At 41.7% G+C, this 23,678-nt stretch overlaps 1 protein-coding gene across 2 annotated transcripts in view; it reads right to left on the bottom strand.

The window, feature by feature from the left end:
- Positions 1–585: 585 nt before the first annotated feature.
- KCNQ1 (potassium voltage-gated channel subfamily Q member 1) overlaps positions 586–23,678 on the bottom strand; it is a 462,809-nt gene continuing 439,716 nt past the window's right edge. Inside the window, exons 1-2 of one of the 2 annotated variants that reach the window (XR_006101387.1) lie at positions 2,138–2,516; positions 1,613–1,753 (exon numbers count right to left, since the gene is read on the bottom strand). Coding sequence is in view for 1 of the 2 variants with exons in the window: in XM_042445270.1 (XP_042301204.1) it covers positions 1,559–1,753 (195 nt within the window). In the remaining variant the exon portion in view is untranslated. Of the gene's footprint in view, positions 1,754–2,137; positions 2,517–23,678 lie in introns of those variants that run through there. The other variant, XM_042445270.1, reaches the window with a different exon arrangement.

Here is a 23,678-nt window from a genome sequence, read left to right as displayed (position 1 = left end):
AATTTGCTCTGAAAGACACAAAACAAGTTCCTCCTGAAAACTCATTCAAGACTCCATGCTATAAAGAGGAACAGAGATAGCCCTTGTAGATACCACATTGTAGGATATTTTCCTGAAGAAATGTGGATTTTTATATTTACACAGCAGGGCCTGCACGAGTGACTCTTGCTTCCAATTCCCTGATGTGTACAGCAGCACTAGCCCTTAGGGCTGATTAGCCAGATAAATATAAAGGCACTTCTATACCTAGTGAGCAGTGCTCCTTTGCCACAGCCTTACAGATTACAGAGTTTGTGCATATTAGCATGAGGGAGATGCACCCACTTCCCTTTGGGGCATTATGAAGAAGTGCGTCAGCCAACATGGAAATGAATGTGTATTTGGCTGGAGCACCCATGTCCAAAGCTGCTGAAAGTGTTTCCCCCAAATAGTCATTTCAAGCCCCTGATCAGTAAGATCCAGTTACTGCAGACCTCTGCCCATTACAGTACATTGAGAAACAAGCTAGACCTACCTCAGTATAAAAAGCAATGGGTTTTGAAAGCTTGTTCAGGACACACACACACACACACACACACACACAGGTGGTTGTGATAAATAGTATGTATAAATAATTTGGCAGTTGTATGATTTAAAAAATTAAACAATTTTTCTATGTAACATTTCAGCATTCCCATGAAATCACAGTATTATACAAAAAGAAATCTACATTGCATTGCATTACAGATATAAGTTTTAGGCTAAAGCAAAAGTTCTTCCCTGAAGAAAAACAGATATTTTTTTTAAAAAAACTGAAGTCATTAGATTTATGTAACAGGCTAAAAAAATGAACACAGGAGTAAGGTTGGGAAATCATTCAATGCATGCTTCTGCTATTTTCTAGAACAGTAGTGATATGTTTACACAGTACAGCCTACATACATTACTTTCCTTAAGAAATCTAAGTAGCATATCTACCTGTATACTACTATCAGCAGAGTCATAAACAGAACACACACCTGGCCATCTAAGTTCAAGTATCAATATCACTGAAGAACCACAAGGTGCATTCTACCAAACAGAGCTGCAGCCAAGTTTTGAAACTATTTCAAACAAGTTTTTACAGGACTTCAGAGACTTGCCTGCAGCAGCAGACTCGATAAATTGTGCATAGAAACTGGCTGACATGTTGTCTATGTCATCATTGTCATCATTATCATCATTGTCGTCGTCATCATCATCATCATCATCATCATCATCATCATCATCATCGCTGGTCTTTCAGTGTAGTGACAGATTGTAGTAAGATAAAACATATTCACACGGGGGAGGGGGGGAGGCAGAGCTTATGAGTGTACCACATTATTAAACAAGAGCAAGTACAACACCACCACAGTGCAGGTTTTACGGTTTTTGTGGTAATCTCAATCACTGTCTTTGGAAGAATACATCTGAGGTTAGTAACATTGGTTTAGCAGACCTGTTTAATTCTTTGTATGGCTGATTATGCATTTTAATTTCTTCCCAACCCTCAAGATTCACAACATTCAGTGTCAATGAAAAAGAAGGTACGGCTGCATCAAGAACCATCATCAGTTCCCCTTGGAACGGTCAGTTGTTCATAAGTAGGGAGCGTGTTACTAGAGAGAAAGAGTTCAGGGTTAACTTCATTCCCGTGACATGATTTGTTGCTGCCTTGGTTGCCTTGCTGGATGGAAACCAGATGATGCAAGAGGTCTGTGATGAGGTTCAGCTTCTGATCCATTTGAACTACCTGTGAGACAAACAGAACAGCCATTCTGAGAACATACCATAGTTGATAATAAAATAAACTCAAATTCAGCACAGATATTAAAGAAGCAGCAGAATTATCATAACTATATTCCTTGAGCACCTTATCTCCATAATCAGAAATATAGTGATGAAGTATTTATAAATAAAATAATAATAATGAAAGTTTATTTCCCACCTCTCCCAAGGATCAAGGCAGGATTACATCAATAAAATAATACAATAATACAGATACAATTGATAAAACACTAATACTGAATTTACCACATTCCTATTAGTCCCTAAAAACAGTTGATCAGTAGCCAGTAATCATAGTCGAGAGTGAAAGTTATATTAGCAAAAGCAAAAAAATATATAAAAAATACACCTGATTTGGCAGCACAGTGCTGATTTGTTTTTGGTTATCCCACTTTTTGAGCTGCTTTTAAAATGCCTGAGTTTCTCTCTCTGTGTTCAGCCTACTTCCATTAGTGCAGACTGAGTTCAAAGTACAAAAGCAGTTTGCACTGAGTTAATTCAGAAGAAGACCAGTTAATTCAGAGGAGAAGAGTGGGTGGAATCCTGCCCTTCCCAGTAAGCTCCGGGAAAAGTAAACTTCTACAGCCACTCCTACAGCTTGTCTGTTCTCCCTCAGTAAAAACTTCTGTCATCTTGACCATACTCTGATGTTAACTTGGCCACATGTGTTCCAATTTTCATCTATGAATTGTCAGAGAATATCCTTTTTGTGGTAAAGTTTCACAGCTGGACTTTAAAAACCTCCAGCAAAAGAGAGTTCAAAAACCAAAAGAACACCCCTGTTTACCTAATCTAGTCTCATTGTTTGTATTGGCTCTGCAGTGGAGCATATCACATAGGGGAAATCTGCATGAGCATTTTAACAGACCACTTGCTTTTTCAAAGAAATATGATGCCAATAAGATATCTGCTGTATCAGATTCTGCTATGACAGAATCAATCTCTTAATGTAAACTGAGCTATGATCCACAGAAGAACCAGTGACTCAGCCAGGATTCCTAACCTTTGCTCTCTTGCATCAATACTGATCTGTTCTGCACAACCCCAATGCAGTATGAAGGAAGGGTTTCCCATAATACATTCCTCTCTTCTTACAGCTTGTGTACCTACAGTATAACATGTGGAAGGAATGGAGAAGGGGCACACAGTATGACCTAGAATGAAAAGATGGGGATTGGGGCAGGTATTTGTTTGGATTTTCAGTTATGCAGTAAATAGAAAATATATGAATGCATGAAAATTTAAAACTGTGATGTTCAGTGGGCAGACCTCTACATAGCACTGGCTCTATTAGATTTGCTGCCTCACTCTGCTTGAGGGTGTGCCTTATTTTAAAATGGGGAGCTACATGCCTAGCGCAAATAGTTGTAATGCCAGCACACCAGCTGGCATGAGGGGAATACTGACCTCTTCAGCTATGAACTACAAACAATACCAAAACAAATGCCGGTAATTGGGAAATGATGAGAGAGAGTCTGTTGGGAAGACTGGATTTTTCACGATCCCAGCAACAAGGGATTTGTGGAACCTCAGAAAATGAATAGAAGAATGGAGAGTACGTTTCGCCCCTGTTGCCTTCCTTTGTTCTTAAAGGATAAGAGAGCATGGGAGAATAATCTGTACCAGGATTTACTTGGCATGAGATATTCTACCCTTCTATTCCACTTCAGCGATGCTGGCTGGCACTTTAGAGAGGGGAGGGTGGAATAAAAGCCCTGCTAAATTCCTTGACCACTCACACAGGAAAGGATGCCTTTTGTCTCCAAATGGGTGCTGCAGACAATAGAGTGCAAGGGCACCTCATGTTCTCATGCCCGGATTTAGCTTCTGTTTAATTCTAGTGATAATAGGAACCTAACATGAGTACAATCAGATGGTAAAAACTGTTTCAGGTTTGTCAAACTACAACAAGTGTGTGTGTGTGTGTGTGTGTGTGTGTGAGAGAGAGAGAGAGAGAGAGAGAGAGAGAGAGAGAGTCTTGGGTTGGGAGGAATGTCAGAATATAGATTCAATATACGAAATAGTTAATTTTTATCCCGCTTTCCAACTTTGATCAAAGCGGCGTACAGATTAGATAAAAAATACATCAGATAAAAACAATTAAACAGCATTTAAAACTCCAATCAACAACTAGGGTCAGCTGAGTGGGGGGAATCCATAACATTGCAAGGTCATCGACAGAGGGGGTAAAACATAAAATGACATCTCATGGGGGAGGCTTGGGAGAAGAAAAAGGTCTTAAGATTCTCTTAAAGAGATCTAAAGAGTGTGGTGGAGCGGAGTTTGTCTGGGAGATATTCCATATTCTAGGGCCGAGATAGAAAAGGGCCCGTTGCGAGGTCCTGCATAACGTGCCGTTGGGACCTACGCAAGTTCTTCCCTGCCGACCTGAGTGTGCGGGGGCGATTATATGGGGATAGGCGGTCCTCCAAGTACCCTGGGCCCAAGCCATTTAGGGCTTTATAGGTCATTACCAGCACCTTGTATTGCGCCCGGAAGCAATTGGCAGCCAATGGATTTTTTCAAGATAGGTGTATGTGGTCCTGACCTGGAACAACCCAGCAACCAGTCTCGCTGCCATATTGGCACTAACTGTAGCTTCCGGGTTTGGTACAAGGGTTGCCCATGTAGAGCACTTGCAGAAATCCAATCGAGAGGTTACCAGGCATGTACTACAGTTTCACGGTCCCTCCAGTCCGGTAGGGGCGCAGCTGGCATATCAGCCAAGCTGATACAAGCGCTCCTGACCTCCACATCCACCTGAAATGACAGCTGGAGCGACGAGTCCAGGAGCACTCCCAAGCTGCGAATCGAGTCTCAAGGGAGCATGATCCGTTCAGGACAGATGGCAAATCTACCACCCCGGACCCAGGGAACGTATCACCAGTACTTCCTGTTTCCTGGATTCAAACTGAGTTTGTTTTCCCTCATTCAGCCCATTACCGACTCCAAACAGGCATTTAGAGGGGAATGCCATCCCTAGTCACTGCATCAGTCGAGTCACAGAGAAACAAATTTGGGTGTCATCAGCGTACTGATAACACCGCCCCCGTATCTCCGGATGATCTCTCCCAGCGGTTTCATGTAAATGTTAAATAGCGTGGGGGGACAGAATAGCTCCTGGAGGGACACCAGATGTCAGTTCCCTCTATCGAGCAGACGTCCCAACATGCACCATCTGGAATTACCTGAGAGGTAGGAACAGAACCACTGGAGCGCAGTGCCCCCGATACCCAACTCCCCAGGCGTTCCAAGAAGGATACCATGGTCAATGGTATCGAAAGCTGCTGAGATATCCAAAAGCACACAGGGACACGCTTCCCCTGTCCATGCCCAGACGGAGATCATCGACTAAGGCGACGTGGCAAGTCCAACTCCATAGCCTGCCCGGAAGCCAGTTGAAATGGGTCTGAAAATCTGTTTCATCCAAGATCGATTGAAGCTGGAGCGATCGCTCTCGCGATCACCTTCCCCAAGAAAGGCAGCAGCGATACAGGCCTATAGTTTTAATAAATCAGGGGGTCTAAGGGGGTTTTTAGCAGGGGTTTCACAACTGCTAATTTCAGTTTAGATGGAAATTGTCCCTCTCTTAGAGATGTGTTAATTATGCGGTGCAACATAGTTAGCATGCATCCCCCTCCCTGAGCTGCCAGCCATGAGGAAAAGTTAGAAAGTAGTCATGCTGGCGAGGTATTCTACAGGCTGTGGTCCAAAGAGTAATGTTTCTAAGCAAAAATTAGGTTAAAGCAAGTGGGCAAAGAGAAGCAAGTCTGAGAGCCAACAGGGGCCCAAAATATTGATCCACTTAATATGCTTTCTCTAAACAAACCAGCCAGAACACAGTCAAAGGCTCTCTCTCTCTCTCTCTCTCTCTCTCTCCTCTCTCTCTCTCTCTTCATCTCACACACAACATATTATCCTTTACTATGTGTCTCTTGTCTCTCTCACCCATGTGTCAACAGCAACAGTGGAGGCATTCAAACAGAGCAGCCAATGGCTCTGTGGGTCATATTCACATGGAAGGAAGTAGATGTAACCCCTTTGGGTAATGTCCTATAGGAGACTGTAGAGGCAAAGAAGGGGAAAACTTACTTTTTAGGACTACATGGCCAGGATCATGCCAGCTGGAGGTCTCACAACTACAGTCCAAAAAGTAATTTTAAAAGCTTGGAGAATGAATGAATGGTAAATCCATGCTGCTGACCATTCAACCCCGCTCAGTTTCAAAATACCCTTCCCTCTAAAATGACATTTGACAATGGATTTAGAGACAGCCTTAATCTAGAAAGAGGAACCTCACTGCCCCTCCCTGAAGAACTCAGGAAAATTGCTGATGGCATCTACTAATGCAGTTTCATAGGAATCAATCTACCTATGTCTGGTTATCGTCCAAACATCATTCAGGATAGTAAAGATGTAAGTCAGAACAGAATGTCACAAACCTGGAGAATTTCAAGTACGGCTGGAGTATTTCTCAAGTGAAAAAGAATATTTTTTGTCAAACGTTTGGACACTTGCTGGAAGCAGATACAGAGACCACAAAAATACGAGGTCTGGACGATGCATTGCAGCTGGGCCTCCCCTCACAAACCAAGACAAAAGTTGAAACCCTCAATTCACACCGCTCCACAAGGAGAGTGAGAAGATTGTAATCAAAATCAGATAGTATGCTTATGGAATCCTACAGGCCCAGGAATTATACAGTAGGAATATGCTATATAAAAGAATTATTTGCACAGTGATAAAAACATGTTAAGAAACATCCGGGGGGGGGGGGGGGGGGGTGGAACAGACATTGATAGATTGAGATTAACTTTCAGGAAGAAAACAACAACAACAATGATAATGAAATGTAACAGTACTTCGGGTGTAAGTGAAAACTTGGGAAAATGGTGCTTACAAATGGTGCAGACAAACCAGCCTTCATCATTCTTGCTCAGTTCTCTTGGAACATTTATAACACGCTATCCAACATCATCAAAAACCCTCAAGCAGTCTTGCATATTAATTTTGTAGCCTCTTCAAGACTGGCATTTTCCTCAAATGGCTAGAAAACTTTACTGGATCATGCAATCACCCCTTTAGGTGGTGGGATGACAGCATTTATTCATAAAGATAAGCTCCAGGTAGATCTCAGCTTTGGAGTGATTGCCTCGCGTATCACATTGGACTAAAAGGATGTTGGGTAAATTGCCCTTCATCTTTCATTACATCCAGGACCAGACATAATGTTACATGTACACTGTGGATATTTCACTTATTTTTCTTCTAAAACTCTGAACAACCCTAAAATCAGGCTTTTAGGTTACAGCTTGATTCAGCTGGCCCACTTTAGTTGGCTGACAACTGGACATATGCCTCTACACACTTCTGCCTTTGGTTATAATGTTGCAGGACTAAAATGCATAGTTCCTAGTATGAATCACGTCAGAAAAACACCCCAAGTAGTGGTGTTTCATAAACTAATTAAATTAATGTACATTACACTGAGTGAACCTTACACTCCCCATGAATCAGGCATTCAAACACATTTCCTTGAGTAGAAAAGTAGCTACAATGCCAAGAGTGTAATAAAAGGCAGGCAAGGCAGGGAGAAAAAATGCGACTACCACTGTAATGTCAGCTTCTCTGGACAGCTCTGAGCCTTTTACTAAAAAAAAGCAAACCATACTAATAAAATATAAAAATAATTCAAACTGATTTGCTCTTTTCATATGAAATGGTAAAGAGAGGAGGCAGATTCTGGCAGATGGAGGTCAATGTCAAAAGTGCCCGTAAGTTTACAACAACTCAGTTACCTGGAGCGGCAAAATATCCACTGTTCTTTTAGTTGTTTAATGGCACTATAAAGTTCAGAAAATGTGTTTGTTTGTAATGTACATCCTGCCCTTCTCCCAGCACATGAACCCAGTCAGTTTGCAAACATTAAAGAAAGTACACTATAAGATTTATTAATAGAAAAGCTAAACCAATTAACAAGCAAAGAGACAAAAGCAAAGCACGAACACACCCATTAAATTAAATTACCTTTCTGTTACAAATGAACGGAGAGCCAAGACCTTGCCTTAAAAAAAACAAAACAAAACATCTTTGCCTAGAAGTGGAAAGAGAAGCAGGAGGGGGCCAACTGGAGGTCCCTATATGGGGGCAGAAAGGTGGGATATAACTAGGGGTTGCCAAACCCCCGGTGGGAGGGGACCCCCCTCTTTCTAGGGGCGTTCCCAGGCCACCATCAACCCTCTTCACTCTGCCCGGCTCCGGCCCTGCTGCAATCCCTATAGTGATGAGTGCAACACCAGGCTGGAGCTGGCAGGAGCTCTGCTGCTCTGCCTCCCCATTGGCCACCCTCCCAAGGACAGGCTATCATCAGGGCAACAAGCGCACAAGAAGACAGCAGGCCAGCAGCACAGTCCTCCCCCATCCAGCAGCCCGGAAGAAAAATCACTATTTCTGAATCCCTCCCCCCACCCCCTTCTCCTGCAAGAAGGCTTCTAAGCGCCAGAGCTCCCAAAGGGGACACCTCAGAACCATCAGAAAAATAAGAGCCTCCAACATACGCCTTCCTCCCTCAAATAAAAACTCTTCTCCCCACACGTTAGTTTAAGAGCTGAAGGAGCCTTCTTCTTCCAGGCCACCTGTACTACCTTCCTCTCTCTCCCTCAATTGCTGAAGAGGACTTGTCTTCTCCAATTCTTAGGCAGCCTGTACTACCCTCCTCTCTCCCCTCAGATGTGGCTGAAGGTCTATTTCCAATATAATCACATAATGTGAAAGAAACAAATATCTAGCCTGAATTTTTGTGGAAGAGAATTTCCACACTCCAGGCCCCATTAAATGGAGCCATCTTACAAACTCTATAATGTACAAAATCTTGCACTGTACAAACGGACCCTATGCGGCATCAATACATGTGAGGGCGACGCTCCTATAATATACCGCCCCCATCACTGGGAATCCAAGTGGTTTGTGAATTCACAGATCGGCCAAACCTACCCAGGCAGATCAGCTCCTGGCACTGAACAAGCAGAGCTCTGCTTGGAGCAACAACGAACTATACTTTCCCAGAATTCCATAGCATTAGACCAGGGGGGCAGTAAAGTACTGTCAGACTGGGTTATTTCTGCATGTTGTGTAAGTCTGTATGTATGAAGGAGCCCTGGTTGTGCAGTGGTTAAATGCCTGTATTGCAGCCATTCACTCAAAACAACAAAGTTGCAAGTTCAAGCACCAGCAAAGGGCCCAAGCCGACTCAGGCTTGCATCTTCCGAGGAGGGAGCTAAAATGATACCCAGACTGTTGGGGGCAAATTAGCTTACTGCTAATAGCTTACTTGCTGTTGCCCGCTAATGATCTTTGGAATAGCTGTATATAAATAAAACAAATTATTATTATATTATATTATTATTAGTCTGAGGCCCTGCAGAGAGACAACTCTGGGTGCTTTAGAATTTGCAGCCATCTAAAACCCCCCTCTATCTAAGCCCTCTCTAACCCCTCTATCTAATCCCTTATTTAAGTCTCTTCTAAGCCCCCCTCTAACCCCTCTCTCTCTATCTTACTCCTCTTATCTAACCCTAACCCCTCTAGGTCCCCCACCTCAGCCCTCCTCTAAGCCCCCCTTTCTCAAACCCCTTATTTAACCCCCTCATCTAACCCTATATATATATATTTTTTAAAAACGTAATTTTTTTCATGTCCTCCAAGTTATAAATCCTACATTGAAAATGTCACCTACATTGTCCCAGTTTGGAGGTCCTGACTTTGGCAACCCAGATAACTACAATTAAAATAAAAAACACAACCTTCTATGATTCCATAACCTGGGAGTGGCCACTAGAAGGTTCTCCTCTCTTGTGCCCTCACCAACATGCCTGTAAATGGTGGGGACAGCAAAAGCCTGAGATCCTAAAATTGAGCAGGTTCACTGAGATACAGGCTCTCATAGTCAGGGTCCAAGCGATAAAGGCTTAAAATACATAACCAGCATTGTTATAGAATGATAGTTTTGAGCTGCTACCAATAAACCTACTCATTCATTACGTAATACTTGACTATAAGTTGACCTCATATAAGTCGAGGGCAAGTTTGGGGGCCAAAAGTAGCAATTTTGCTATGACCCATGGATAAGTCGAGGGTAAAACTTAGGGGCATATTGCAAAGGATTTAAAGGATGAAGTAAAGTAAAACAATGTCAAAGAACCTGCAAAATTCCAGCAGATATAACAATAAGTGCTTAGTCTTAAGGCTGGCTGGATGAGAGAATACAAAGGGTAAGTGGTTCCAGGACAGACTATACTCTTGTTTTCATCAGGGGATGGTTCCTTCCTTTAAATAAGAGTTAAGATACAGTACTTACATTGACCGGTGTATAAGTCGACTCAGGTTTTTTGGGTCAATTTTTTGGCCTAAATTTCTAGATCTATACATGAGTATATACAGTAAATCAATTTTTGACCTGAGATATGTGGCAGCTGACACAAAGCATGGTCGACATCAGCATGTATGAGTTTTAGGGCATTAAAAGACATGTGCCTTTGGCATAGTGGTTTGAATGTTGGACTACAACTCTGAAGACTAGACTTTGATTCCCAGCTCAGCCATGAAACCACTGGGCGACCCTGGACAACTCACATGCTGTCAGCCTCAGAGGAAGGCAATGGCAAACCTCCACTGAACAAATGTTGCTAAGAAAACCCCATGATGGCCTTAGGGTTGCCATAGGTCAGAAACAACCTGAATGCATACAACAACAATAATAATAACAAAAAACAAAAAAATCCTCTCCATAGTGAATATTCAGAATCTGTGGGTCTGATTGTGTAAATAGAAATCCTTTCTACATTCACACACACACACACACACACACACACACACACACATCCTGCAGCCTCAACAAATAGCAACTGGTTACTGAAAGCATTCTTGAAACTGTATATGTACGTTTGGTTGTGTGTGTATGTGTGTGTTTGTGTGTGTTTGACTGTGACTGAATCTTGCCAATTCAGGTTTGCCTTAGGGTCCCCATAAGTTGGAAATGTCTTGAAGGCACACAACACACATACATCTTTGTAGTTTCTTTTCTTCTCTCATCCAATAGGTCATAGGACCAAGCTGCAACTGGACCTGAAAATTTTGTTTAGTTGTGCTTCAATTCACCTATCATTTAAAACTTCTTCTATCTCACTCAGCCCATCATGAAGGAAGAAAGGAAGCAGGTTGAGACATGACCCTCATATCTTCCCCATTCCCCAAAAGTACTTTCTTTAAAAGGTGCAATACTGGCTGATGACTTACAGCGACAGATGATGAGGAAGCTAATATTGAAGCTACAAGGAGGAATGCACTCCTGAATACATCCCTTTGGAAAGAAAATAATACAAGGAACAGTGTGAAATAAATATAAGAAAAAATATATAGTATTAAAAAAAGGCGGGGACAGCATTCAGGCTAATTGAAATATGCAAGCAAAGCAAATGGGCTGGGGCTGGGAAATCAGATAACAAGTAGGAAAACACCAGCATCAGAAATGTCTAATTATGATTTACCCATCTAGGGATTTAAGTCTTTACTCATTTCATTCTTGCATGCAAGAAAGAATAACTTCAAAAGTTTTCTCTGTGCTGGCCATGATTACAAGAGTTTTAGCGAGTTTTAGGACATCTTTAAATGACTCCTCATGCTTCAGGGACATTTTTGTGAAAAGCCTGTGTTGTTTTGATTTTTTGCTTGTTTTTTTTACCAAGCTCAACAACTGTGCAAAATACATTGTTGTTATTTTGTGCCAAAAGAGGAGGGTTTTTTACACTAAAATTGTTGTGGTTGCTTTCTGTTTATATAACATCATCAATGTACATGGCACCTTACATAAGCATTTTATTTGACAGTTCCTTGCCCTCAGACATACAGTCTTAGGTTCCATTCACACTGCAGAAATAATCCAGTTTGACACCACTAACTGTCACGGCTCAATGCTAGGCAAATCTGAGAACTGTAGTTTTCTGAGTCATTTAGCCTTCACAGAGCTCTGGTGCCACAACAAACTACAAATCCTAGAATTCCACAGCACCAAGTCATGGTAAAGTGGTTTCAAACTATATTATTTCTGCAGTGTGGATACAGCCTAAGTAAGACATGGTACAAAAAGAAAAAGGAATGGCAGTGGGGAAGAGGATTAAGTCCAGGAGATACTGCCAATTCTTCTTTCTCTTTGAGACCACAATAGTAGCAGTTGGGAGGGAGGGCCTTTTCTCCCTTAGAGGCCACAGCAGTAAAATTTTGAATTATGGACATTTCTCATTGTTTGGCCATTTTCTAGTTGAGGATGAGAAAACCTGTGACTATTCTTTACATCCTTAACCCATTCCTACTGAATGGGGCAACCAAAGTAATGAAAAGGGAGACAATTAAAGGGGGAACAGAACCAGAGTAATGGCTAACCATCACTTAAGTTCCCCGGCTTGTTACTGTCAGCAGCTCCTGAAAGCCTGCTTGCCTGAAATGGCTTGTTTCAAAGGAAGGATGCCTATGCTGTATATACAGTCTCTCCTGCTCTCAGTGGAAACAAGTCATAATTGCCTCCTCAAAATGAGACATGCCTCATGCCACTGATCCAGACAGAGCTTGGAGGTAGCACATAAAAAAGTAACAATGCTACTTGTTACACTACTTTTCTGAAATCTTCCAGACAGTTTATTATCAGTGGGTTTTGGGACAACAAACAAACCTTAATCTGCATTTCCTAAATGTGAATGTGTGTAGTATGTCTTCAAGTCATTTCTGACTTATAGGTGCCCATAAGGCAGTGATCCCCAAACTGTGTCCTTTAAGGGATTTTGGACTTCCCAGAAACCTCAGCCACATTGGCCAATGGTTTGGAATTCTGGGAGTTGAAGTCCAAAATCCCTCAAAGGGCACAGTTTGGGGATCACTGCCTTATGGTCACCCATAAGTCAGAAACGATTTGAAAGGCATACACACACCCCAAGGCAACCCTATCATGAGGTTTTATTAACAAGATTTGTTCTAAGAGTTTTTACCTTTGCCGTCCCCTGACACTTAGAGAATATGACTTGCTCAAAGTCACCCAGGGGGTTTCCATGGCCAAGCAGGGATTCAAACTCTGGTCTTCAGAGTCACAGTCCAATGCTCAAATCACTACACCATGCTGGCTCTCATTTCCCAAAAGCTAGAGATCGTTTTTCTATAAAGAATATAATGTGTTTTAAGTATATTACTTTACCAGATGACACTTTACATATTACTCTGAACACAGCTGGCCTCATCTGGTTCCTAAGCAAAGTCATCCCTGGTTAGTACTTGGATGGCAGATCATCAAGGAATGCAGAAGATCTCTTGGTAGAGTTAGGATGATCCTGCAGACTTGGAGCCTGCAGAATTGCTGACAATGGCTAGAGGGATCAGTTGTTTGACTCAGTATATATCAGTTTCCTGTGCTATCCCAAAACATCAGAGCAACGTTTGTGTGTGCGAGTGCGCGCGCATGCTCCTTCACATCTCTTGTTGACCTATGGTAATCCCATGAATTTCATAGAGTTTTCTTAGGCAAGGAATAAAATTTACAGCACCTGCTATACACTGACAGTCTCCTATCCAAGTACTAACCAAGGCTGATCCTGCTTAGTTTCCTAAATCAGCCATATATTATAAAAAGTTAAAATGAATGACTATGCATTAGCTATTTTAGGGAACATTTCTAATCTCTGGGCCTAGGAATACCCACATTATTGTAAACCCCCCATATACGAGACTTCAAAATAGGCTCCATCAAGCCACCCAAAGTTGGTTGGCTCCAAAATCGGGAAGAAACATACTAACTCATAGCCACCATGGAACCACGAATCCTCTCAAAACTTCCCCAGTTTATGGAAATAGGATGATGAAGGTATATCCTAATGATTTGGTTACAGATAGCAACATTACTAGCTTTTCTTCCTTATGTTCACATCCTGAGACATACCTTTTAAATATCACAGCGCTCAAAAGAACATGGAACTTGAACAATTAATCTCATGTTTCAAAAAGTCCTCAAGTAATTACAGATAGTGGTTGAATTTTGTTGCAGATAAACATTACAAAAAACATCTGGGAATTGTCAAGCTAACACACTGTCCACATCTATAGATCCTGGGCTGAACACAGTCTAGATACAGGCATGGGAAAGCACACAAAATGGCCAGATTTAACACTTTGTGCTTAGAAGATTAATTATGTGTGCTCAGAGGAGAGTAACACAGGAACAAGTGCCTCTTACACTGCACTTAGCAGTGAATGTGTCATATAAAGTGACAAGAAAATGTACATGTGCCTGAACATCCCCCACCCCCACCCACACTAATATATCTGTTCATTTTGATTACTATCCCTTCATGGCTGAAAATATTTGGACATTACACCACTCAGCTCAGTGAAGTGGTCTTGCACCAACTGTCTATGCCAAACAAGAGCTTGAGTCTATTCTACTAGTCTTTAGAGACATGACACTGTGTTTAATCTCAAAATTCAGCTGCTAGGTTGTCATGTCAATCAGTATGACTGGTAAGCTGGGTAGTGGCAGGGCAAGCATAGATTCCAAGCTGCGTGCTTCACTTCACTGGACTGCTAGTAGGAAAAAGGTCCCCCAAAAAGGTACTCAGCTTTCCCAGAAATACTTTGGAGTGCAACTGAAAGAGAAAAATCACTAGGGGTTTTCTGCATGGGTGAAAGATCCCATCTTCACCCAGTGCTGCCTGTTTGCACAATGCATGTTGACATCTGCTCGGATACAGTGGGCTTTTCCTGTTGACTTTGCCCAGGAGTTGGCAAAATTGAAGAAAATGTGTTATTTCCTAAAATCCTAGGATGAACACAGGGTTTTGTGGTGTGTGAACAACTGGATCAGGCCTGAATAGGGCTGAGCCAGCTATTCACACACTAGGTAACACTCTATCCCCCTTCCCCACCCTGAGCAGTGTATGGAAAGATTATGGCCTGACCCCGGAGTTGCTACTGCTGCTTCTGTACAGAGGGTAGATCCCTTTATTCTCTCGTCATTGTTCACATGGGCAAATCCACCCTCAGGAAACGTTGTGCTATACTGGGCAACCTGTCCATAGACATCCTGCAGGAACAGAAGCAGAAGTGCTTACTCCAGGAAGAGGGGACAGATTGACAATGCTGATGTGATTTTGGCCTGCGGGCCTATATGAATAATGCTGCATCACTGCACTGGGTGGAACATAATGCTCCAGGACTGGCCCAGTGCAGACAGGACCCATGTGTCATGCAATCATCGCTCTCTCTCTCCCCTTCTCCTTCTTTTTAAAAGCACCTCCACTCAAACAGTTCCACCACAGTTAGTTCTCATCATAGCTCAGCTTGTATGAGAGAAGGGTGCATATGCTATTTGCACCCATTCTGAATATTGTGAAAAATACAGTGCACAAACTAAAATGCATATTATCTATCAGCAAAAGAAGGTTGCTGTATAAAAAGTCAATATAACTGGTTCTGAAGCTTACTGATTTCATAGATATTGTAAATTTTGCTTTACATTGTGGGTAACTTCCACTGGATTCCCAATGCACATGTGTACAATTTTTAAAAAAGAAACAGATCAAATGTTAGGAGAAAGAGTAATGAACATGTTTTAAAGGAAACATTTGCAAGTAGTAGTAAATCTAGGAGTATTATGAGAAAGTATGTTTTAGTGGTTTGCGTGGTGGACTAGGACTCTGAAAGACCAGGGTTCGAATGCTTGCTTGGGCATGGAAACCCACTGTGTAACCTTGGACCAGTCACATTCTCTTACTCTTAAAGGAAAGTGATGGGAAGCCTCCTCTGAAAAAACCTTGCCAGAAAATCTTCATGATAGAGTTGTGTTAGGGTTGCCATAAGGTGGAAACAACTTGAAGGCACGCAGCAGCAGCAACAGCAGCAGCAGCAGCAACAGAAGCATTATACCTCCATTCATATCTGAATAAACAAAGAGAAATTGGACTGCTTCTTTCCCAAGACTGTCAAGTCATAGCAGTGATTCTGGCTTGGGAACTCAGTCTTAGACATGTACCCAGATTACTGCAACACCTCTTTCTCTTAAGCAGCTCTCTGTTTTCACTGCCTTCTGCCAGAGTTCCCTCCAGTAAAGACAAAATGGCCTTTTATTTGGGTACAACAATGAACTCCAGGTGCTGTTGCCTCCTCAGTAGAGTTATGTGAATTTCCTTAAATATCCAGCAATGTAGGGGAGATACTTGCCTATCCTTCTCTACTTTTAATAAAATGATTAGGCTGGAGCTTTTTGAGGGCCAATGACTCTTGTTTTTGTTTGTTGGAAGAGGTTTTGCTATTTAATCACAATATTCTCTCAGCTCTGATTTCCTACTATGGATTTGGTGTAGTGGAATACTTGGGGTTAAAAAAAGCAAAACGATTCCAGCAGGAATAAAAGAATCTCTTTAAAAAGTCTCTTGCAGAAAACACACACATACATGGGGGGGGGGGGGGGGGGGGACAAACCCTTGGTTCCCTTCCAAAGTGGACTGCTACGCTTCTTGAATCCTTGGCTCTCATTCCACTGTGATACTAAGGCTATGACTAATAACCCCCTGCCTCTGCCTGCTGATAATTTCACCGTTGAGTAGCTGTTCTGGTTCTGGTTCATCATAGTACATCCTGAAGATGCCAAGATTGTTTTTATTATTAAAAAAAAAGATTGAAAGAATGAGATAAAATGCTTGCAGGTTGAGAATGTTATAAATACATTTTTTTTTCATCTGATGCATTTAACAGCTATGCTGTTACAAGGTAGTCATTCTCCCTTTTCTCAAAGTTATTTTATTAGATGCTGGCTAAGACAATGGCTCCCCCAACTCCCCACTCTGTGTCTTGCACATACATTTTTAATTCAAACCAGATTTGAGATTGTTCTCATCTTTTAAAGCAAACATACCATATATCACGTCGGGTTAGTCCAGCACAGCATATGTTGTATTTCACATCTCACTATTCGCAAGCAACAGTGTAGTTTTTAAAGAGTAAGTGAAGAATGTTTACTTTGTAGGCTTTATTATTTTTTTTAAAACGGGCTATTTACACCTCCAGAGCTCCATTTTACAACACACAGTATGAGCAGTGTTTATGAAAATGTGACTTTGGGGTACATTCTCATAAGTGGAAATTAGTATAACACAATTAATTTGCTAAGAACTCATTTGTTGGTCACTCAATTGTAGTTCCAGCCCACAAACTGGTTACTCATGCCTGTTCATCAGTGTGGTCACTGCTGCTTTAAGCAATGTTTTGTATGTGTGAATGAGCTACCACAAATCTAATTCTGCTGGGAGGACTGCATATCATCCATTTCAGTAGAGTGAGTTCATGCCTCCAGTTGCATGCCATTAAATGTTGTTCAATCAGGCTATGAGAAATCACTTGATACACATGTATATGTAAACTTGTTTTTCCTTGTTAATTTCTTAGCCAATTTTACAAGTTCTAAACCCCTATGGTACACAAATCTGCAGCATTCTCTTTACAAACTCCCTGCAATAGCTAAAGTCACACTTATGTTCTCTACCCAACGTTGTTAATCAGATTGATGTTGTTGTGTTTAGTTAACCACATCACAGAACCCTGGTGTTTGTGTCTCAAGAGGTTCTACAGGACTATGTCCAATGTGACAAAAGCAGGCTTCTCTTCATACAAGGTTCCTTCTTTCCCTGTCCTCTGTCTTCTCACTGGGACAACAGACTGCATTGCTTATTCCCATGCTAGTATTGCCTACCCATCTGGCTTCTCTTCAGTGTTTGGTGTAGGTTCAGGTCTCTTTTAGTGGGTGAGGAGGCTACAAGCAGAAGCAGGAACAGGAGGAATCTGATCTGATTCCTTTTTGTAAGCAGATAAATACAAATGGATTTTTCTTAAGAGTTATTACTTTAATGGGATTCTTTAAATTGCAATTGCTGGACGGTGGGTTACTGTTTTGCTGCCTTGGAAGAATTTTGTATCTTAAAAGACAGGTTAAAAATGTGACACACACACACACATGCCACTCAGTGTACCCATCTATAAAGGATATGATTTTTAAACGTACAGCGTTACAAGCACTCTCATGGCTTTGTCTCAAAAGGCATTGGTTGGAAACTCTGAAACTCACATTGGGATAACTAATTGTACTTCTTCTTCTTCCCATGCTAGTGTGGCCCATGCATCTGGCCACCAATGCTGGCATCATGAAGAATAGTAGAATATTGTTTTCAAAGTGGCACATTACCATTGTTATTATATCAGTTTTTTATTCTACCAAGAATTATCAGCTGGAATCCTGGATCATCAATGATTCTGATTCTATCCAACAATCTGGGAATCAGTGAGATATCATCAGATAATGTGCACATTTCAAGCAGTGTCCCTTTTTAGTAAATAAGCTATTGTGACCCCATCTATGGTGAAGGGTCTGGAAACCATATCCTATGAGGAATAACTTGGGGAGCTGGGGATGTTTAGTCTGGAGAATAGGTTAAGAGGTGATATGATAGCTCTGTTTAAATATTTGAAGAGATGTCATATTGAGGAAGGGAGCAAGCTTGTTTTCTGCTGCTTCAGAGAACAGGACCCGGAACAATGGATGCAAGCTACAGGAAAAGAGATTCCACCTCAACATTAGGAGGAACTTCCTGACAGTAAGGGCTGTTCGACACTGGAACACACGCCCCCGGATGGCCATCTGTCAGGTATGCTTAGATTGAGAGTTCCTGCATAGCAGTGGGGTTGGACTGGATGGTCCTTGCCATCTCTTCTAACTCTATGATTCTATGATTTCACTCCAGTGTTTTATCAGACCATGTGGAATTGTTCCCAGAGCAACCATACCATAGTTGACCCCCGCACTAAGATGCTGAATATTTGTAGATCTAATAATTACTAATATTATTGTAGTCATCAGCATCATCATCTTTACTCTGCCTTTACCTAAACCTGGGGCTCAAGGCAGCTTAGAAGTTAAAATACCATACATTTAAAACATACAACATATCAACATTAAAATGGAAATTAAACTACTAGCAACATTTCAAAATATTTAAAATATACAATACACTTACAATGATAACGTCATTACATGTAAAACAATAAAGACAGTACAGTATAACATGTTCCTAATAGGTCTTTCTTTCAGTTCTCAAACGCCTGCCAGAGTAGAGGACTGGCACCTTCTGGTGAAAGGACTACAAGGAGGGAGCCATTCCAGCTCCCTACAAAGAACGTTCCAGAGCCCCTGCCTGTTTTTTTTAAAAAAAACATATTGGGGGTAACTTATGAGCCAGTCTTATCTGCTTTTCCATTTCCCCCCCCCCCTGTTTTTCCACATGCTCACTAAGGGTTTCTGGAGGTAGCTGTGGTTTGCCTTATTATTATTATTATTATTATTATTATTATCATTATTTATAAAGCACCGTAAATGTACACGGCTGTAACGGACCCCTTCTTACTGATGGCAGGCGCTTGGGCTTTACTTATCCCACTGCTACCATCTATTATGCTGCCACCATTTATGTCACGGATGTCCAAACCACAAGCCTTCTTTTTCTTATGGCAAGCCCCTGGGACTTCTGTTATCCTACCGCTGCCACCCAATTATGTAACGGTTATCCTCTTTTTTTTATGGCTGGCGGTAGGGTCTTTTCTTTATATAGTAGCATGGAGCTGATATGTATGACTGACAAGCTTTTATATAAACCACAATATAAACTTTATTAAACAGAACAGTTGGACATTTTATTCTTGAACTAAATGATATTATGTAACTTCTAGTTCAGGCACAGGTTACTTAGTTATATTTATTCTTCTTTTCCCCAGTTTCCCTTTCACTGTATTGGGACTTTCACATCCCTTTTAGACAATTCCTTTTCCTATTTCCGGCCCCAAGGCTAACAATATCTCTTATGCTCTAATATAACCACAACCTCCTGTTAGAGTTTGGCTATTCTGAGCCTCTCTTCCCTAGACTCATCAACCTAATCCAGTCCCTCTCTGGACCTAGCCGTTCCCCTAACTAACACTATCCCGCAGGATATTCTACTCCAGGCACTCTCTTTTCTAGAGCCCTGGCAGTATAATGGTAGGGAGCCTTTTCCCATTCAGACTCTACCCCAACCATCTTCCTCTAACCCCTGAAAACCCTTCTTCTCTGGGTTCCAGGTCCTAACTCCTCAACATTCCAACCCCCAACTGAACCTTCTACTGCCTGAGTCCCAACTGACTCTCCAACTGTCAGTTCGGAATTTTCAAACGTTCCAGCCCACAGGCGATTGGCTGGTCCTCAGCTGCCTTCTGATTGGTCAGCTGGGCGTGCTCTCCGTTACAACGGCGCTGTACAAAAACCAAATAAAATCAAGAATATATAAAAAGCCTGCCTATGGCATACAATCTAGAGGTTGTAGGCAGGCCCAAATGGCTATAGTAGGATTGGATAGAGTAGAATTCTACTCTTTCTCAAACTTTGTTTATTGAATGGCTTGCTACAGACACACTGCTACAACCCACCATTCAAAATCTGTGTTTCTCCAGTCTTCTCTCAGCTTCCTCCCAATGCCAATGCTGCTAACACATACATACACACCTTTCAGCTAGACAGGACAAAGGGAAGGTTGAGTGGGTGGACAAATCCTTTGTAAAAAGGTAGCTAGCCAACCAACCAACAACAAACACCAGATTCTAAAAGGTCTTGCAACTCAATTCCCCAAAGAAAGGAACCTGAAATAATTATACTTTCTGTGAGGAAAATGTAACCCTTTGTTTCTGTAATGAAAGTTGACAAGACTGCATTTTCAGTAATATACTACATCTTCCTAAAACATGTCAGAACCAGAATCTTGTATTTTCCAACCCTTCCAGCAAAGATGCCAATTTTTCCTTGCTGTTTTGGATGGAGATGGTGGATGATAGAGGGCCAAAACAGATGGCCCAAATACGCTGTGCTAGCGCTGATTTTAGGGTTAGGGACCGCATGGCAACCACATGGTCCCTAACTCTAGCACGGTGCAGCGGTGCTATAATGGCGGCCTCTAATACATATGGGTGTTGCCATTGTGATGTAAGCAATGCATGGCATCTGCACATCGCCATGTGTCGCTTACATAAGGAGTGTGCCAATGGCGCACTCCTTAAGTCTGCCCAGCACCACAAAAAGAACCCGGTTTTTCTGGGTTCTTTTTACTCTGAATGGACACCGTGCAGTCTGGAGGCTTTGATGTCCCTTTGGAGGGAAAAAGGCCGACGGCAGGCCACCCTTTTGGGGCTATCTGTCCCGTGCCAGAGACAACCACAGGCACATTATGAAGGCCATTTTCTGGCTTTAAAACTAATCTTCCTAATACTGTAATGGTTTTTGACAATTTTTGATCAAAATTAAGTTCCTCTATGTCAAGAGGAGTTTTGTACTGATTATCAATAGAAGGATAACTGAAAACATAAGCCTTCTGTTTCCATAATGGTAGCTAACAAAGTAAAATACTGCTTGTAGAGGCTAATAATCATAGCATGTTGGCATTATGTAGCCAGAGAAGAATTTTAGAAGGAGATGACATCATTGTTAGGTACAAACCTTGTTGTCTGGGGATGAAATGTACAGGAGAAAAGAAATGATTATTTACAAGGACAAAGGACAGCCTTGAGCTTAGTGCTTGAATTAAAAAAAAGAAAATGGAGTACTTTTTAAGATTCTGTGGTGGTTTATGGAACTGGCTTGTTTCAGTAGGACAATTCCTACTGAACCTTAGATGGAGTTAGTGTTAGCCGACTGGTTAAATGAAGACTACAGCGGGTATAAAATAGAACCATTTTTAACAAGACATCACTAGATTTTGTACCTGGCAAAGCTTGTCCATCTCTGATGCCACCACTAAGCAATTGGTGGCAATGTGGTAAGATATTCCTTATCTAATACCCAACCTAACGCCAGTGAAGAAGTAAGTTTAAACAGATAAACTAGGAGGTGGAGTGTAACCATTCTATAATTCTAATAAATGTGTAAGCTTGTTTTACGAATGTACCTAGACTGATTCAAGGTCTATGTAAGCTGTAATGCTAAAGGCACTGTATTTATCTGTGCTGTTTGTGTTACTAGAACAATTCTTGGTATAAACCTACAACTTGTTCTCCTGTTAATTTCTTGGTAGACCAAAGCTTAATGGGAATACAGATTTTGATCTGACCATTGGATACAACTGGGTTTAGCAACCTTGGGATCTTAGGTGACGAACATGGCAACTGCTAGAAAATCAAAACGGATTCGGACCAGTCTGAATCTGTTAATCTTTTCTAAGATAATAGGGGTGGAGTAACTACCTCTGTGTCACCCTGTTGGTTCTGATTGACCTGTCAGCAGCTTTCTGTACCGTTGACCATAGTATCCTTTTGAGTTGCCTTGCTGGGATGGGACTTGGGGGCACTGTTTTACAGTGGCTCTCTTCCTTTTTGGAGGGATGAACTCAGAAGATGGTACTGGGAAATTTATTCTCAACCATTTGGCCATTGCCTTGCAGAGTCCTTCATAGGTCAGTTCTGTCCCCCATGCTATTTAATATGTACATGAAACCGCTGGGAGGGGTTCTCCAGAATTTGATGTCGTCAGTGTGTACCAAGACTCTGGTACTCCTTTCTACCACAAGCCAAGGAAGATTTTTGGTCCTAAACTGGTGCCTGCCATCAGTAATGGACTGGATGAGGGCGAACAAATTGAAACTTAATCCAAACAAGATGTGTTCCTGGTCAGTCAAAAAGCAGATCATGGAATAGGGATTCAGCCTATGTTGGATGGGGTTACACTACCCTGAATACACAAGTCTGGAGCTTCGGTATGCTCCTCTGAGCCTGGAAACTTAGGTTTCAGCAGTGGCAGGAAGTCCTGGTGACACAGTGGTTAAATGCCTGTACTGCAGCCACTCACTCACAATCCATAAGGTTACGAGCTCAATACCAGCAAAAGGGCTCAAGCTTCACTCAGGCTCCCATCCTTCCGAGGTCGCTAAAATGAGTACCCAGATTGTTGGGCGCAATTAGCTTACACTTTGCAAACCGCTTAGGGAGTGCTTAAGTGCACAGATAAGTTGTATAGAAATATACTTGCTATTGCTATTGCATTTGCACAGTCATAGAAAGTGCACCAGCTGCACCCATTCCTCGAGACATTAAATCAGACCATGGTGTCACATGCCTTGGTATCCTGGTTGGATTACTGTAACATACTCTATATGGGGCTGATTTTTAAGAGTACTCAGAAACTTCATTTGGACCAAAGAGCTGCAGCCAGATTGCTAACTAGAGCTGGCAACAGCAATCACATAACTCCCTTGGTGCAACAGCTTCCTGGCTTTCAGTCAATTTCTGAACAAAATTCTAAGTGCTGGTTTCCCCCTATAAAACCCTGTGCAGCTCAGGTCCAGGTTATTTAAGGGACTGTATTCTTCCTTATGAAGCAGCTCATGCTTTGAGATATGTTGTAGGGGCCATTCTCTCTGTCCCACTACCCTCACAAATATATCTAGTGGGAACAAGAGAGAGGGCCTTCTCAGTGGCTACCCTCAGGCTCTGGAACTCCCTTTCTAGATATTGAGTCTGGCACTCTCCATACTTTTCACAAATACTTTTCTATTTGAACAGGTGTTTGATGATTGACTATATAAGATCCATTCCACTAAAATAATGCACTGGATCTTTCTAACTGCTGTGCTGATGTGTGTGTGTGTTTCAATTAAATATATTTTAATTTGTTTTTATTTTTTGATTGTTTAATCTTATTTTAACTTTTGTATGTTGTGTATTTTTCATAATATGTTTTTAAATTTGTTGTAAGCCACTTTGAGTTCTGAGCTGGGGAGAAGATGGGATAGAAA

Source organism: Sceloporus undulatus, chromosome 1 (genome assembly GCF_019175285.1).
Source record: "Sceloporus undulatus isolate JIND9_A2432 ecotype Alabama chromosome 1, SceUnd_v1.1, whole genome shotgun sequence".
Lineage (NCBI taxonomy): Eukaryota > Metazoa > Chordata > Lepidosauria > Squamata > Phrynosomatidae > Sceloporus > Sceloporus undulatus.
The sequence above is the reverse complement of the archived record's forward strand: the minus strand, read 5'-3'. Positions and strand labels throughout refer to the sequence as shown.